The sequence below is a fragment of the Cryptosporidium ubiquitum genome (assembly GCF_001865345.1).
Source record: "Cryptosporidium ubiquitum isolate 39726 chromosome Unknown contig_13, whole genome shotgun sequence".
NCBI lineage: Eukaryota > Apicomplexa > Conoidasida > Eucoccidiorida > Cryptosporidiidae > Cryptosporidium > Cryptosporidium ubiquitum.
Window position 1 is genome coordinate 44,134 of NW_021639819.1, and position 13,749 is coordinate 57,882.

A 13,749-nucleotide genomic window follows, 5' to 3' on the forward strand; every position below is an offset into this window, starting at 1 on the left:
AAAATAATGAAATTAATAAAGTTTTATTATAAACATTTTTACTAGGATTAACTAATTGTTTAAACTGTACTTTACATTTTGTTTTTATTAATTTTCTACACGTGTGGCGCCAACATGCATGCTAGGGCATATGACCCCGCCGTTAAAGTTTGTGTTTTGGCGCCCATAAGGGGGGTTATGGACTTGAGAGATTAATAAAAGATTTGATTGTTTACAGTTAAGAAGAGAGAGGGGTGGAGCAGAGATGGCGGGAATTTTTTCTAAAAAAAAAAAAATTGTGAAGGTACCTGCAATAACGAATCAAATATTAGAAATAAAAATCTTGTGGGTTATTGGAGTTGAAAAAGTCAGGTTTTAAATTTGATTGGTCGGATAGTGCAGAAGATATTGTTCACTTGTAAGTATATGTTCCAAGAAAAACTGAATGATTAGATCCAGAAATTAAGCTTTTACTAGAATTATTATTTGAGGAGTCTTAATTATAATTAGCAAGAAAGAAATAACAAAAAATTATAGAGAATTATAATACTGAGAAATCCCCTAAAATGTCAGAAAAGTATTGGAGCCGTCTACTTCTGGATATTGCAACAAATGTTAGATCAATGCATGATGGAGTCAGCAGAATGCCATTCAATTATAGAGAAAACCAAAAATATCCCGAATATTTGGATGACATTGGAGCTCTTTGTGCATGCATTCGAGTTTTTCAAGATACGCTTTCTCCCATTTCTCAGCATCTTGCTTTGCATCCATACGAGAAAATTTACAAAGACCCTATATCTATGCCTGACCTCCTAACAACCAGTATTTCAGACCAAATGAAGGAGGAAATTAAAGCTTCAGAAGCAATTATTGAGGAACTTAAAGATATAGATGATTCAGATCAGATATCCTTCAAGTATATGGATAGAAGCCAAATATGCAACAGAATTAATGAATTCAATAACTCAATTATTAATATTTCTCAGACAATTTCGGACTTGGATTTGTTACAATTTAATAACATGAATGATAATACCCAAACTCAAATGAGTAAATTCTCGTGATTATGAATCTGGCTTAAAATAACAAGACAATGAATAAGCCAAGGATTTGTAAAGGTAGCAAGCATTACAAATAGGTAAAAAACTAGCACTTATATATAACTTCCATCTATTAATTGGCAAATTAGCTTAGGATCTAAATTAATAATTATAACTCTTTCCCTTTTTTTTCACGTAAAAAACAGCTTTTTGATGAATTCATATTTTCTAGAATTAATTTACCAGGTTAAATGTTAAGCTTCAAAACCCCTCCCACATTCTGGATTTGACTAGACTCGGAAGCAGCATTAACAGAAGTAGTAGTAATTAGATTCACTTGCTCCTCCTGAATCATATTCATGTCAACAGTACGATCATTAGCATCCCCCTCAGCATTTGCCAAACTAACCTTCTCTCCAGGTTTAAATGCTGGCATCCCTTTATAGGGACATCCAGAACATCTAAATGCATCGCCTAAATAGCAGTTTCCACAACTTGAGCGAGCTGTTCCAGTCTCAACCTTTTCCTGATAAACTTTTCTTGCAGCCTCAACTCCAATTTCCTTCTCAAGATCCGCTCTCCCACAATTACAATTTTTGCAAGCTCTTTCCTTTGATTTACAGCTTTCTTTTCCTTGCCCAAGCTGCACATAATTTTTTATATCTGGCACTGATCTTTCTAAATCAATATCATCTACCAGCACTTTACCTTCCTCAAGCTTCCAACTGGGTTTTTCTGCTTTAACAATCATTTCAAAGCCACCTTCAGGTGAATTTGATACAGCATTTTCTATTTTGTTAACCTTAATAAATCCAGAAAATAATAAATTTCTTTCAAAAACTTTAATTTTATCAGGAAAATCCACAGATAATATATTCACCTTGAAAACTGACCCAAAGTCCAATATCCCATAAAAATCTTTCAAAAACTCAAATGTTAAAACTTCGCCAAGAATTGCTCCAGATGAAAAATAAATACATATAGTTTTGAATGATTCCTGCTTAATAAGAGCTGCCAAATCAGATATGGAAGAAAACCTCTCAAATCTATTCCCTTCCTTTTTTATCTTATTCAACTCTGAGAGAAATACCCCACTCTCCTCCAATCTATCGTCGTTTTTGTAAGTTATAGTCAATTGAGCCATGCTAAGCAGTTCGGCAAAATTTCACCCAAACTATTTACTTTTTGTAAAGCAACTTTTTCTTTTTTTTTTAAATATTCACTAAATTGAGAATAATGGCGCCTCTGAATATTTTATTTTCACTTTAATGCGAAAAATCTGTACATGATTGCCGGTATAGAAAAAAATGTGCATGTACACGTAATAGATTATGTCCACATGTAATTAACACGTATCTAATGATTATGATATTCTTATTTTTGCATTATTAATTTAAAAGGAAAGAAAGGAAATATTATAAGTTAAAATAAATGACTGTTTATTTTTTCCATTTTTCTACTTCAATTAGCTTGGAATTATTTTTCAGCTTTGTTTGATTTTTTAAGTGGGAAATTGAATTCAGAGAATTTGATAGACTTTGAACAATAAACTCCTTAAGTTTGAAGATTGCTTCAGCGTCTGATTGGATAACTTGTTTACATTGGATAATTTCATTTCTAGAATGGCTTTCTTGAAGGTTACTTTGTTGCTCAAGTTGAATAATTCGGCTCTTTGCCTTTTCTAACCTTTTTAGAGCCTCATCCCTATTCTGATCAAATTCTGCTTTGTAGCTCCTTACTTTTTCCTGAATCTGCTCCAGTTGTCTCATTTCTCTCTTATCACAAACTGTCAAATCTCCATCCAAATTCTTGATTTTTTTTTCCAAAGCATCACATGCCTGTTTCTTTTGTATTATAGTATCCTTTGTACTCTTCATTATTTCACTGAATTGAACCTCTTGTGTTTTCAATTTTCTTTTCCACATTTCAACCTCAACAATGCACCTTTTGCAACTATGTTTCATATTACTCCAATTCTGTCCAATTATTCCATTCACTCCCTCTGACTTATCATGGCTTCCTGAATATGAAACATTCAAAGATAATGGCTGAAGTAAATTAAAGGAACAAACTTCATTTGTTCTTATTTCATTAGATGTAATATTAATGATTTCCTGATATATACTATTCCAGACTCGGCTCAAATTAAACAAATTAGTTGAATGTTCTTCAATAGACAACTCAATTTCCCAGTTTTCTTTTTCTGTGTTCTCTCTTTCTGTTCTTAAATTTCTTATTGTCTGCCTCTTAACTTTCATATCCTGATAAACTCTGGAAACATCATCCCTTTGTATTCCTTGATTTGCAATTCTCTTTTGTAGTTTTTCTATTTCATCTTCAATATCCCTCAACTCTTTTTTTTTTATGTTCAAAATATTTTCTGCATCATTGCAAGAATTTTCCATTTGCCTGATAGAATTCTGGCATTGGCCAACAGCATGTTCCATTTTTAATAGGTCTTGAGAAAGTGTGTGATTCCTTTGTAGTAATAGTTCTCCCTCTTGTAATTCGTGGTTAATTTTTTGAATTTCCATATTCATTTGTTCAAGTTCGTGTTTCTTTTTTTCTAATGCTTGCTGAGCCTGATTCTTCCTTTCCCTACAATAAGCCTCCAAAGTTTCATTTAATAATCCACCATCATTTTGGCCATTTAGGAATAATTTATAGCTCTCATTTAACCTTCTATTCAATGTCTGAGATAATAACTTTGACGAATCTAAATTACCGTTATTTCCTTCAAAATTTGTAAAACCATTAGAAATATTCGAATTTGCATGTTGAAAAATATTAGACAAAGTACTTGTTAGTGATGTATCCGCCATGTAACCTCCAAATTCTCCATCCTTGCTATAATTCAAATGTGGAAAAATGGCTTGTTCATAATCTAATAACTCACAAAGCCACGTCATTGCTGCAATATGTTGTGGCCAGGTATTTGGAGCTCCTGGTGCTATTATAGTAGTTTTATTTATCGTTATAGGATATCCGATATCTTTAAAAAATCTTGGAATCTCATCATCTGGCTTAGATATCTTTATTCTTGAATCATATTGACTTATTATAAATTGTAAAACTTCCAAGTATAAAGCTCTTGTTGGACTATTTAAAGTCTTTGGATTTATCTGATTTGGGTATCCTCTCTTACTCAAAAATGTTAATATTGTTTTTAAACCCTCTCTTCTGCTATCCGAAATACTTCTACCTTTTGACGATGATGCAGCAGCTGAGTTCATATTTCCAGTCATTGAAGATGGTCCTACTGTACTTACTCCTCTTTGGGAATTCCCACCTCTAGATGATGAATATGCCCAAGCATTATTTGCATTGCTTATACTACTATTCCCATTTCTCATTAGCAATGATGACGTGGCAAAATGTGTGGGCGATTGAGTCTTATTATTCCCTATAGAAAACGAGGTCATGGAAACATCTTGGCCATTAAGATCCCCATTTTCCGAATTCTCCCTAAACCCAGTTGTTCTTCTCATCGAGTTTTGGCCAAAAGAACGAAAAACATTACTCGACATTTCTTTCAGTTCCCAACATTAATTCTCTACTTTTTGGCCCAGTTTAATCTTCTTTGCTCAATCTCAAAAGAAGACTTACAATTCCCCCAATTTATATATAGTCTATTTATTTTTATTTAACCCAATTTATTGCTACTTTATCCAGATATTTCTCTTTAAAACATGTTTTCATAAATACCACTATAATATGTGGTTGGCTCAAGCCCGCCCAAAATGTTGTGGGGTATTTTCATTTATGCAAAGTTACATGCAACACGTAATACATTTGAACAAACTACTGCTAAATATTTACAATAAATAATCATCATTTGATTATTAGAAATATCAAATTTAATTCATTATTGGTAATAGCAAAGAGAAGTTAGAACAAAAATTAGCCAGAAGGCAATATACTTCACATAAACTGAATTAATTAAAATATTAATGAGATACTTCGCCTTTTACGATTAAACTAAAATTAATTAAATAAAACTGAAACTACATCTACATCTAGTAGTAATAATATATTTATAGATACATTCATTGATTTGCATGCACATCCTTTTTTTTTCTGCATGCAAAGTAAATTGTTTGCTTTATAAACATTTTTTAATTGGCAGGAACTCCTGTGAAATAAACAATGCATGAAAATGAATAAAAGTGATATTGAAATTTCAATAGTAAGTAAAATTTTTATCTACCATAAGTCCACATCAATATCCAAATCAGTAAGTACCACATTAGTGTCATTTGGTTGATTAAAGGCTTCTTGTAGGAATGATGGAGTCTGTGTTTCTTCTCCTTCATTTGCAAACCAACTTGCCATTTCATCAAGCTTGCTAGTTTTTACAGCATTTGCCTTTGGCGCCATAGTTACTGTCAACTTTTGCTTTTGTAATGTAGGCCTAGATTCAGCGTTTCCTCGTTTAGGTTGTGAGAGAGACTTTTTCTCAGACAGTTTGAGCTTAACTGTACTTGTACTCTTTTCTCTCTTTGCAAGATTTTCTTGTTTTTGTTTCAATCTTCGTTCTTCTTCTAACTTTGTTTTACGCACAAGATCTACAGATGAAATGAAGTTCCACAAAATACGGAAATAGTCCGGCCAAACAATTCTTTGAATTGTATTTTGTGGTTCTCCTAAGTACAAAGCCATCTTTTCCAAATTCTCCTTAACTGATTTCATAGTCACTACTAAATCCTCAATTCTAGGCTCAACATCTGATATAAAATCTGCCAGAATTTTAGCAATAGGATCCTTCTCTCCCATAGGACCAGCTCTCTCATTATCCTTCTGAGCTGATTTCATTGTTTCTGTAACTTTATTCAAAGACCCATTTAGTGAGTTAATCTCACCTTCTATTACACCCAAATCACATTTTGTTGCTTTCTCCACTAAAGCAAAAGGTTCTGCCAAAGAAAGCAATTCTGGCTTATCTCTCCAAATTATTTCCGTGATGTATTGCAATAAAGTCTTTATAGGTTTGGTAGTCGAACGAACCTCACATAACTTTGGTAGTGAACTCATCCTAAAACCTTTAGCATCACCTTTTTCAGTATTAAGATTTAAAATATTACCCACAGAAAGAATAATAGAAAATACCTTTTTAAGCTTTGAGTTTGACTTAATTTCATTACAAACTGTAATTAACTCTTGTAAAGGTGTCATTAAATCATTAAATGAATTCTCAAATGAAAGAATGAAAAGTTGAGCATTTAAACGAGCACCAAACATAGGAATACCAATCATTGCAGCTATAAATTGTTCAGGCTTGTCCAGTTGAGTCAAGTCTCCTCCTGCATCAATATATTCCTTTACAATTGCAAACTCTTCCGGTGTTGGAATCATTAGAATTAAAGCTTCCGTAGCCTCTGTATCCAAAATCTTCTTATCCAGATCTAATATTGCGTCACGTAGCTGTTGGAATGTATATGCACTGAACTTTGACAATGCAATACTCATATTGTATGCTCTCTTCGAATCCGGTAAAATTTGCATAACCTTCGGTTTCTTTGATGCCTCTGCCGCTTTTTTTGGCTTTGCCGACTCTATACCGAATACTTCCTCCAAATTTCCAAAGTCCAACTTAATTGGCTCCTTAATATCCCAAATTGTGCCTTGAATATTTTCAACTTTATCCCAATGCAACTTCTTAGTCTTTGACTCTGGACCACTGAACTTTCCACCCCCTGATTTTCCTCCAATTTTCCCTCCTTTTCCTTTTGGGGGTCCCTTCCCACTTGGTGGACCTTTCCCACCTGGTGGTCCCTTTCCTCCTGGAGGTCCCTTCCCTTTAGTTGGCGGCCCCTTCCCTTTTGCTGGTGGCGCCTTTGGTGGCGCCTTAGATTCGGTGCTTGGCGCCTTTGGCTCTTCAGGAGCACTTTCTTTGCTTTGAGGTGCTGTTGATTTGCCAATAATGTTGTCCATTTGTCCAATACCATCCAGCAACCCTGATAATGCCTTTCCTGATTTCATGCTCGCTCCTACAATACTACTATAAATTCCTCCATCTGAAGGTTTATATTGGATCATTGAACTAATAAGAGCGCCAATTCCACTACCCTTAAGAAGTTCAATGACATTTTGTGAGTCGGGAGAAGGAAGGCCCCATTTTGCAGATGTACTCAACGCAATTCTTGTTGAGGCACACACAAATGGTTCAAGATCTATTACATAGGGAAGTTTCGTTATTACATTACCCTCGCCATCCAAGAACGAAATACAAGGCAGCCTTCCACTATTAGACTCTTCCACGTCAGGCTTAGCTCCTCGGATTTTTCCTAAAATATCATTCTGTGGAAGTTGTTGCTCAATACCTATTACATGATTTTGAGTTACTTTAACTTGTTTAGCCTCTTCTTTGTCTTTGATTCTTTGTCTAACTAAAGGAATCAAGGCATTTGGAATCCATATTGTTTCTTTGAAATAAGCTTTCATTTCCTCCTTTCCTGTATAATCTACTAGAGGCAAGTATAACAACAAACCTGTCTTCTCATCTTTCTCTATTTGAGAAATTAATTTTCCTTCAGGGGTTATACATGGTTCTGGAATCTCCCACTTTTCCAAAATTCCTTGAGCTTCCTCATTTATTGTCATTACCACTGATTGATCTCCCATTACTGGGAATCCTCTTGTTAGCTTTGGAATGTTTATAATTGGTAACCTTCTTCTTTCTGTCTTACAGAAGGGAGGAAGGGAAAGCATAGTAGAAACTCCTAGATGATCTGGTCCAGTAATCCTTACTTTTAAGTGAGGTAGAATTGCTGTTGAGCTCACTGCCATACTCTGAAAAGATTCTCCATGTAGTGCCCTAATCCTTGAAGTACATAGTAGTTGCTGAGTCTGATTATTTGAAAATGGAGTATTTTTATTCAGACCTTTCGTATTCCTTGGGTCAAATAGAAACATTTCTAATTGCCGATACCTTAACTGGTCAATACTTGGGCAAATTGGGCTTGCCAATAATGCTGATTCCTCATACATTATCCGTTCTAGCTTACTTGACTTTCCTAAAGCATCTATTATTATTTCTTTTAAGGATCTTTCTGCTCTTGATTCTAATGATTCCCTTGTATCAATACACTTATTCTGTAATTCTTGAGAAATATAAGATTCTGTACAGCTATTTACGTTTTCTGTTAAGTATACTTGGGTATCTGCATCCAATAATGTAATCAGCTCTAAAACATATTTTGTGTCAGGATGATCAAATCCTAAGTTCTCTCTTCTGTATCTATATACCTCATTATATAACTCTAGAGCATATCTAAAGTTTCCAGCTTGATGAAAAATGCATCCCAAAGCCAGGATGTTGTCTTGTACTAAAGGAAACTCTTTATTGTTATAAATCCTCATTAACATATCCAAAGCAACCATTATATGTTGCACTCCTTGACGGCAGTCTCCAAGTATTCTGTATACTAATCCTAAGTTTGAATAACAATCAGCTACACGAGGATGAGGAGGATTCTTATTATGATCTCCCAGAACCTGTTTTCTAATTTCCAGACAATTATGAAGCATTTCTTTGCACTTTTCAAAGTTCTTTGTTCTGAAATAATAGCTTGCTGCTGTAGAGTATGCATCACTCATTACTAGATCTGTTGGACCATAAACTTCGTTTACTAATGAAAGATACTTATCAAGGTAAAATGATGATGTTGCATGATCCCTATACATACTACATAGATCTGAAACTGTAAGTACAAGACTACAAAGTACTGAAGGATCACATGAAATAGATGGTCCTATAGCTGTAGTATTTTGAGCAGAGTTTCCAGAACCAGAGTTAGATCCTGATATACTTGAAATACTTTTAATATGGGAAGAATCATTCTTAGTATTTTTATTTTCAGATTTACGATCTGCTACAGCTAGAATAGTGTTTTCTACAAGAAATCGAAGTTCTTTAAGATATTGTTCTCCTTTACGTAACTCCCCTGTTAAACCACAACATTTTGCAATAATGATCAATTCTACTACCATTATACCTTCTAATGGATGACCAAGGTACTTGGATAAAAAGGCTCTGGATATTTCATAACAATGCAAAGCATTTAGCATAGCATCAGAATACTGAGCTTTCATAAACTTCTCTAAAGCTGAAGCTCTTAGTCTTTGAATAATTCTTTGGATTTCATGTATTTCTCCATCACCACGTGATTCTTCCAGACGTTGCAAAAGAAGGAGAGAGTCTGTCATGATTTCAAACTTTTCATTCACAATTTGAGGTCTGGCTTTTGTTGTTTGTCCAAACAAAAGATTATTCTTTTCTGAAGTTGTTAATGTAAAGTGTCTGCTTGCAAACTCTTCTTTAAATGTTTGGCTTAAAGCTGCCAAAGAATGTTCAGCAGCCTCAGTTAAGGCTGGATCTAATACACTAACATGAAGATTAAACATATCATCTTCTCTTTGAGAGATCCGAGCATTTTTACTATCCCTTCTTTTTGTGTTGGTTTTTTCCGAACTTTTGTCTTGAAAAAGTAGACGTTTAATAGGGCCAACATCAAAAGGTAAGGTGGATTCTACAAAAGTATTTCTATTGCTTATTTCTGGGTAGTGTCCATCTTTAGAGAGGTTGTTATTCAATAACTTACTTTCTTTTTTAATTTGAATTCCATTATTAGGTACTTCAGTTGATTTGGGAGGTGCGTTACTGGTTTTAGAATCTTTACTAATGCTTTTCACAACAGTCTTTCCTGGTGTTGGTTTTGCTGCCACGTTTTTTGAAGGAGCAGGACTACTTAGTGGTGCCTTTATTTTAGCTGTGGTTTTTGTCTCTGTTGTGGTTTTTGGAGCTAGCTTAAGCGGACTAGGAGGTCCTTTTGAAGGAGTTGGAGCAGGTGGAGAACTCGAAGTTGGGGGTGATTTTGGAAGATTATTAGAAGGAGGATGAGGTGGAGGAGGAGGGGAAGTAGAGGTAGGAGGTGGAGGTGGAGTTTTAGGTGGAGGTGGAGTTTTAGGTGGAGGTAGAGTTTTAGGTGGAGGCGGAGTTTTAGGTGGAGGTGGATTTTTAGGTGGAGGTAAGGTTTTAGGTGGAGGTGGAGCAGATGGTGGAGGTGGAGGTGGAGGTGGAGGTGGAGATGAAGTTGTAGGTGGAGGTGGAGCGGATGGTGGTGCTGTAGATGGTAGAGTTTTTGCTGGAAGTTTTCCTCCAGGTGGTTTGGTAGTGGGAAGCTGTTTCTTTCCTTTTAAAGGAGAAAGAGGAGCTTTCCCTGGAACTCCTGATTTCTTCATATTTGATAAATTTTTCCAGTTAAATAATTGTTACTATAGTTCTAATTAAGGATAATTTTTTTCTTTTTTTCATTGATTGGTTTTGGCTTTTTATTCAAAATTCTTCCAATCTAGAAAAGGTCTAGATAGACATTTTCTTGATATTAAGTAGTAATTTGACTGAAATTCTGATAATTTTAATTCAAGGAATCTTAAGAATAACCATAACAAAATTAAAAAAAAAAAAAAAGGAAATGCACCCTTTTATTCAAGGTTTTTCGTATTTTTTAAGTATTTTTGGGTATTTTCGGCTAATTTTCACCAGACTATAGAATGCTAATACCTGCATGCACACAAATTATATCTGAATATATAATTTTTCAATTTTGAGTACTAAGAGAAAAAAAACTTTTTCTACTAAGTTTCAATGATTTTTTTTACTTAAATTTACTACTAATAAAAGTTCGCAGTTCTCAATTTTCTTGAAAATCTCTGTTTTTCATAATTTTGTTTGTGAATTAAAAACACCATTATATATAAAGATTGATTACGTGTGCATGGTAAACAACAATTTATTGGGTAAATAGAAATTATCATATAAATTAGGTTTAATATGAAATACATTCGAAGAACATATTCATACTGGTAACATAATACATCTTAAAAACATAAATTAGGTAATTTATCTAACTAGTGTTCTCAGGAAATTCTCATAGTTAAATCCTCCATCATTAGATGGGAAATCCCTAATCAAAAAAAAAGTTAAGAAGACAAAGGTAGTGGGGGGGGTGGGGGAGTGAAAAGTAATTGCATGTATTTACTTGCAGACCAAATAATTACATACCGGCATACATGCAAATTTCAGATGTGAGTATGCAACATATTAAAATTTCATAACTTACTTTAAAAGCGCTTCTATTTCTTTCTCAGACAAAACTTCCCCTGTGTTTGTAAATAGAGAGGTTAGTTGTTGACTAGTGATTGACCCAGTGTTCTATTATATAAAAAGGTTTTAATAAGAAGATTTAGAATTGGATTAGAATTTTTCGACCTACATTTGAATCATAAGATCTGAAAAATTGAACCAGGTTGTCAAAAGTATCTTCTGGATGTACAATAGAATCACAAAACTTGATAAAAGACTGCAAATCACATGTCTGCCCAATACTTGCAGCAAATCTCTCAATTTCACTTTCAGATGGCGCCAAACCCTAGGATTACAAATAATAATAAAGTTTGAGTAAGAATTTCTTTAGAGAAAACTAAAGTAGAAACTTACCATTCTTCTGACAATTTCTCCAACTTTACTGGTTTGAATTGTTGGCCCGCCTCCCTAAAGATTAAAATAAGATAATAATTTTGAAATTAAGGCATATTTAATATTGGGATGTAAAGGAAAGCCAATATTACAAAAAATGCATTTATGTGCACACTACATTTTATCCCAGGAGTTATCTAATCAAAGAGTGAACTTACAGCTGCATCTTTAAATGAAAATTCAATTCTTTCTCTAGACTATTAAAACGAAGCGAGGTGAGTTCGTTTACAAAATTTTGGTTAGGATTAGATAGTTATTTTTATTGGTTATAAATTTCTTCCCTAATTTCTTGGAAAGTGTTCCAAGAAAGCAATGTATGGGAGGAAACTGCAAAAAAACTCACGATTTTAAAAGGAGGCATCTTAACCACTAAATCTCACTTATCTTGCCGTTAATAAACACACAAAGATTAAAATCTATTAATTTTCTTCCTTTTTTTATTTATTCTTTAATAAATTTCCCGCTTTTATAATTAATGTTATTTTTTTTTTTGTTTTATAATCTTTGTGATTACCGCCTTTTCTTGTTTTGCCATTTAGCTGAAAGAAAGGCGGGAAATATTCGGCGGGAAGTTGTGCATGTTGAATCTTGTAATGCAAACTATTCGATACCTGTATAGAAGGTAAGGATTGAAGAAAAAATATAAAAGAAAAGAAAAAAGAAATAATTTAAGTTTAGATTATTAACACAAGAAATATACACAAATTTACACAGTAAATAATTAACTATCCGAAAGTTGCATTTTGGGCAATACGAAAATAAGTGCGAGTAGGTTTGAGAAATACTGATTAAGAAAAAAAAATAATAGAAATATTGTTAACAGGTAGTTCAAGTTTGATCATTTTTATAAAAAAAAGAAATTCAAAGCAGAAGAAGTAGAGATGATTTCATTATTAAACGGAACAGGATGTGCACCATGCACTTCTGGGTGCAAGGTAGTTATGGATGATTACAAGAACACAGGAAGAATAGAATATGGTGTTTTTGTAGGCTATTATTCTGAAAGTGATGAAAGTGATTATGAAGATTCAGAACTTGGTACTTTAAATAAGAAAGCATCAAAAACCCAAGAATCACTAAATGCTGAGGAAATGATTTCCATCGGGGATGAATTAGATGAGGGAGAGGCAGACATTATCAAGAAAATGTTTGAGGAGGCTTCATCACAAGGAAAATGCACATTAGAAGAAACACGCCATTTAGCACATAGAATGGGTCTGGCACCTTCTAATACGGATCTTGAGAGACTTAAAGAAGAAACTGGAGATAAGGTAACTTATGAAGATTTTGAAAGATGGATTGTATCTATTACACATCCAGAAGATCATATTGATTACATGGTTTCATACTTTAAAAATTACGACTTGAATAAAACTGGAAAGATCTCAAGAAAGCAATTTGTTTGGTTGACAAGTATTGGCGGAGATATGCTCACTAGAGAAGAAGCTGAGGCTATTCTTGACAAACTTTCTATTGGAGGTGATGTATACTATGAAGACTTACTCAAGAAAATTATGGAAATTGAGGCCTCTGATAAGCCAATGGTAAATATTGGAAATAAGAAATCTGCACCTACAAAAATGCCAACATCTAAAGTACTTGTAAGCCAAGTTTCAACAACTATAAGAGACTTGGCTGATAGTGAGGCCTTCCTTCCCACAATTGATCTACTTATGGCTTTGAAAGCAACTTATGGTAATGAATTAACTGATATTGCTGCAAAAGAAGCCACGGAATGTTGTGAGAATCGGGAGGAAGCCGCTAAATGTTTGCTTAAATTCTACTCAGAATGGGCACAAAATAAAGGAATTGTATCTAGAAAAACTGTTAGGGATCTTCTTATGGTTTGGAAGGCTAAACTAGACCAGGTTAGTGCTGAAGCCTGGATTACAAGTCTCTGTGGAACTAATGAGAAGATTGATATTCAAGATGTTTTGGAAAAGGTAGACAGTAAATCTAGTGAGTTAAATTGATTTGTATATTTTAGCATTTTATCCAGAAATCTAAAGATTAGCCTTTTTCAAAATAAATAAACATAAATTTCCTAATTTCCCACTTCTCTTATCTTAATTCGTCATTTATTCTGCATGCATGCAATTTACATTATTTTAGCTGATTTTGTGCAAATACTGTCATATACCGGAGTTTAGGCGCCAAATCTTTAAAAATTTTCCTTATATTTTACTAAAA

At 33.8% G+C, this 13,749-nt stretch overlaps 6 protein-coding genes across 6 annotated transcripts; 2 read left to right on the plus strand and 4 right to left on the minus strand.

Annotated features, from left to right (window-relative positions):
• Nucleotides 1–545: 545 nt before the first annotated feature.
• Nucleotides 546–1,046, plus strand: cubi_02542 (uncharacterized protein; the record flags this gene model as incomplete). The annotated part of the gene is made up of 1 exon (XM_029019553.1): nt 546–1,046. One exon carries the CDS (start codon nt 546–548, stop codon nt 1,044–1,046), a length of 501 nt encoding a protein of 166 aa, XP_028874673.1.
• Nucleotides 1,047–1,269: 223 nt separating this feature from the next.
• cubi_02543 (anamorsin) lies at nt 1,270–2,166 on the minus strand (the record flags this gene model as incomplete). Its single annotated transcript, XM_029019554.1, has 1 exon — nt 1,270–2,166. The coding sequence occupies one exon, from the start codon at nt 2,164–2,166 to the stop codon at nt 1,270–1,272; it is 897 nt and encodes a 298-aa protein (XP_028874674.1).
• A 295-nt stretch (nt 2,167–2,461) lies between these two features.
• On the minus strand, nt 2,462–4,549 carry cubi_02544 (HEC protein; the record flags this gene model as incomplete). The annotated part of the gene is made up of 1 exon (XM_029019555.1): nt 2,462–4,549. The coding sequence occupies one exon, from the start codon at nt 4,547–4,549 to the stop codon at nt 2,462–2,464; it is 2,088 nt and encodes a 695-aa protein (XP_028874675.1).
• Nucleotides 4,550–5,225: 676 nt separating this feature from the next.
• On the minus strand, nt 5,226–10,262 carry cubi_02545 (formin-like family protein; the record flags this gene model as incomplete). Its single annotated transcript, XM_029019556.1, has 1 exon — nt 5,226–10,262. The coding sequence occupies one exon, from the start codon at nt 10,260–10,262 to the stop codon at nt 5,226–5,228; it is 5,037 nt and encodes a 1,678-aa protein (XP_028874676.1).
• Nucleotides 10,263–11,266: 1,004 nt separating this feature from the next.
• cubi_02546 (uncharacterized protein) lies at nt 11,267–11,920 on the minus strand (the record flags this gene model as incomplete). Its single annotated transcript, XM_029019557.1, has 3 exons — nt 11,267–11,452; nt 11,521–11,574; nt 11,903–11,920. 3 exons carry the CDS (start codon nt 11,918–11,920, stop codon nt 11,267–11,269), a joined length of 258 nt encoding a protein of 85 aa, XP_028874677.1.
• A 520-nt stretch (nt 11,921–12,440) lies between these two features.
• cubi_02547 (EF-hands domain-containing protein) lies at nt 12,441–13,532 on the plus strand (the record flags this gene model as incomplete). The annotated part of the gene is made up of 1 exon (XM_029019558.1): nt 12,441–13,532. The coding sequence occupies one exon, from the start codon at nt 12,441–12,443 to the stop codon at nt 13,530–13,532; it is 1,092 nt and encodes a 363-aa protein (XP_028874678.1).
• Between the last annotated feature and the right edge of the window lie 217 nt (nt 13,533–13,749).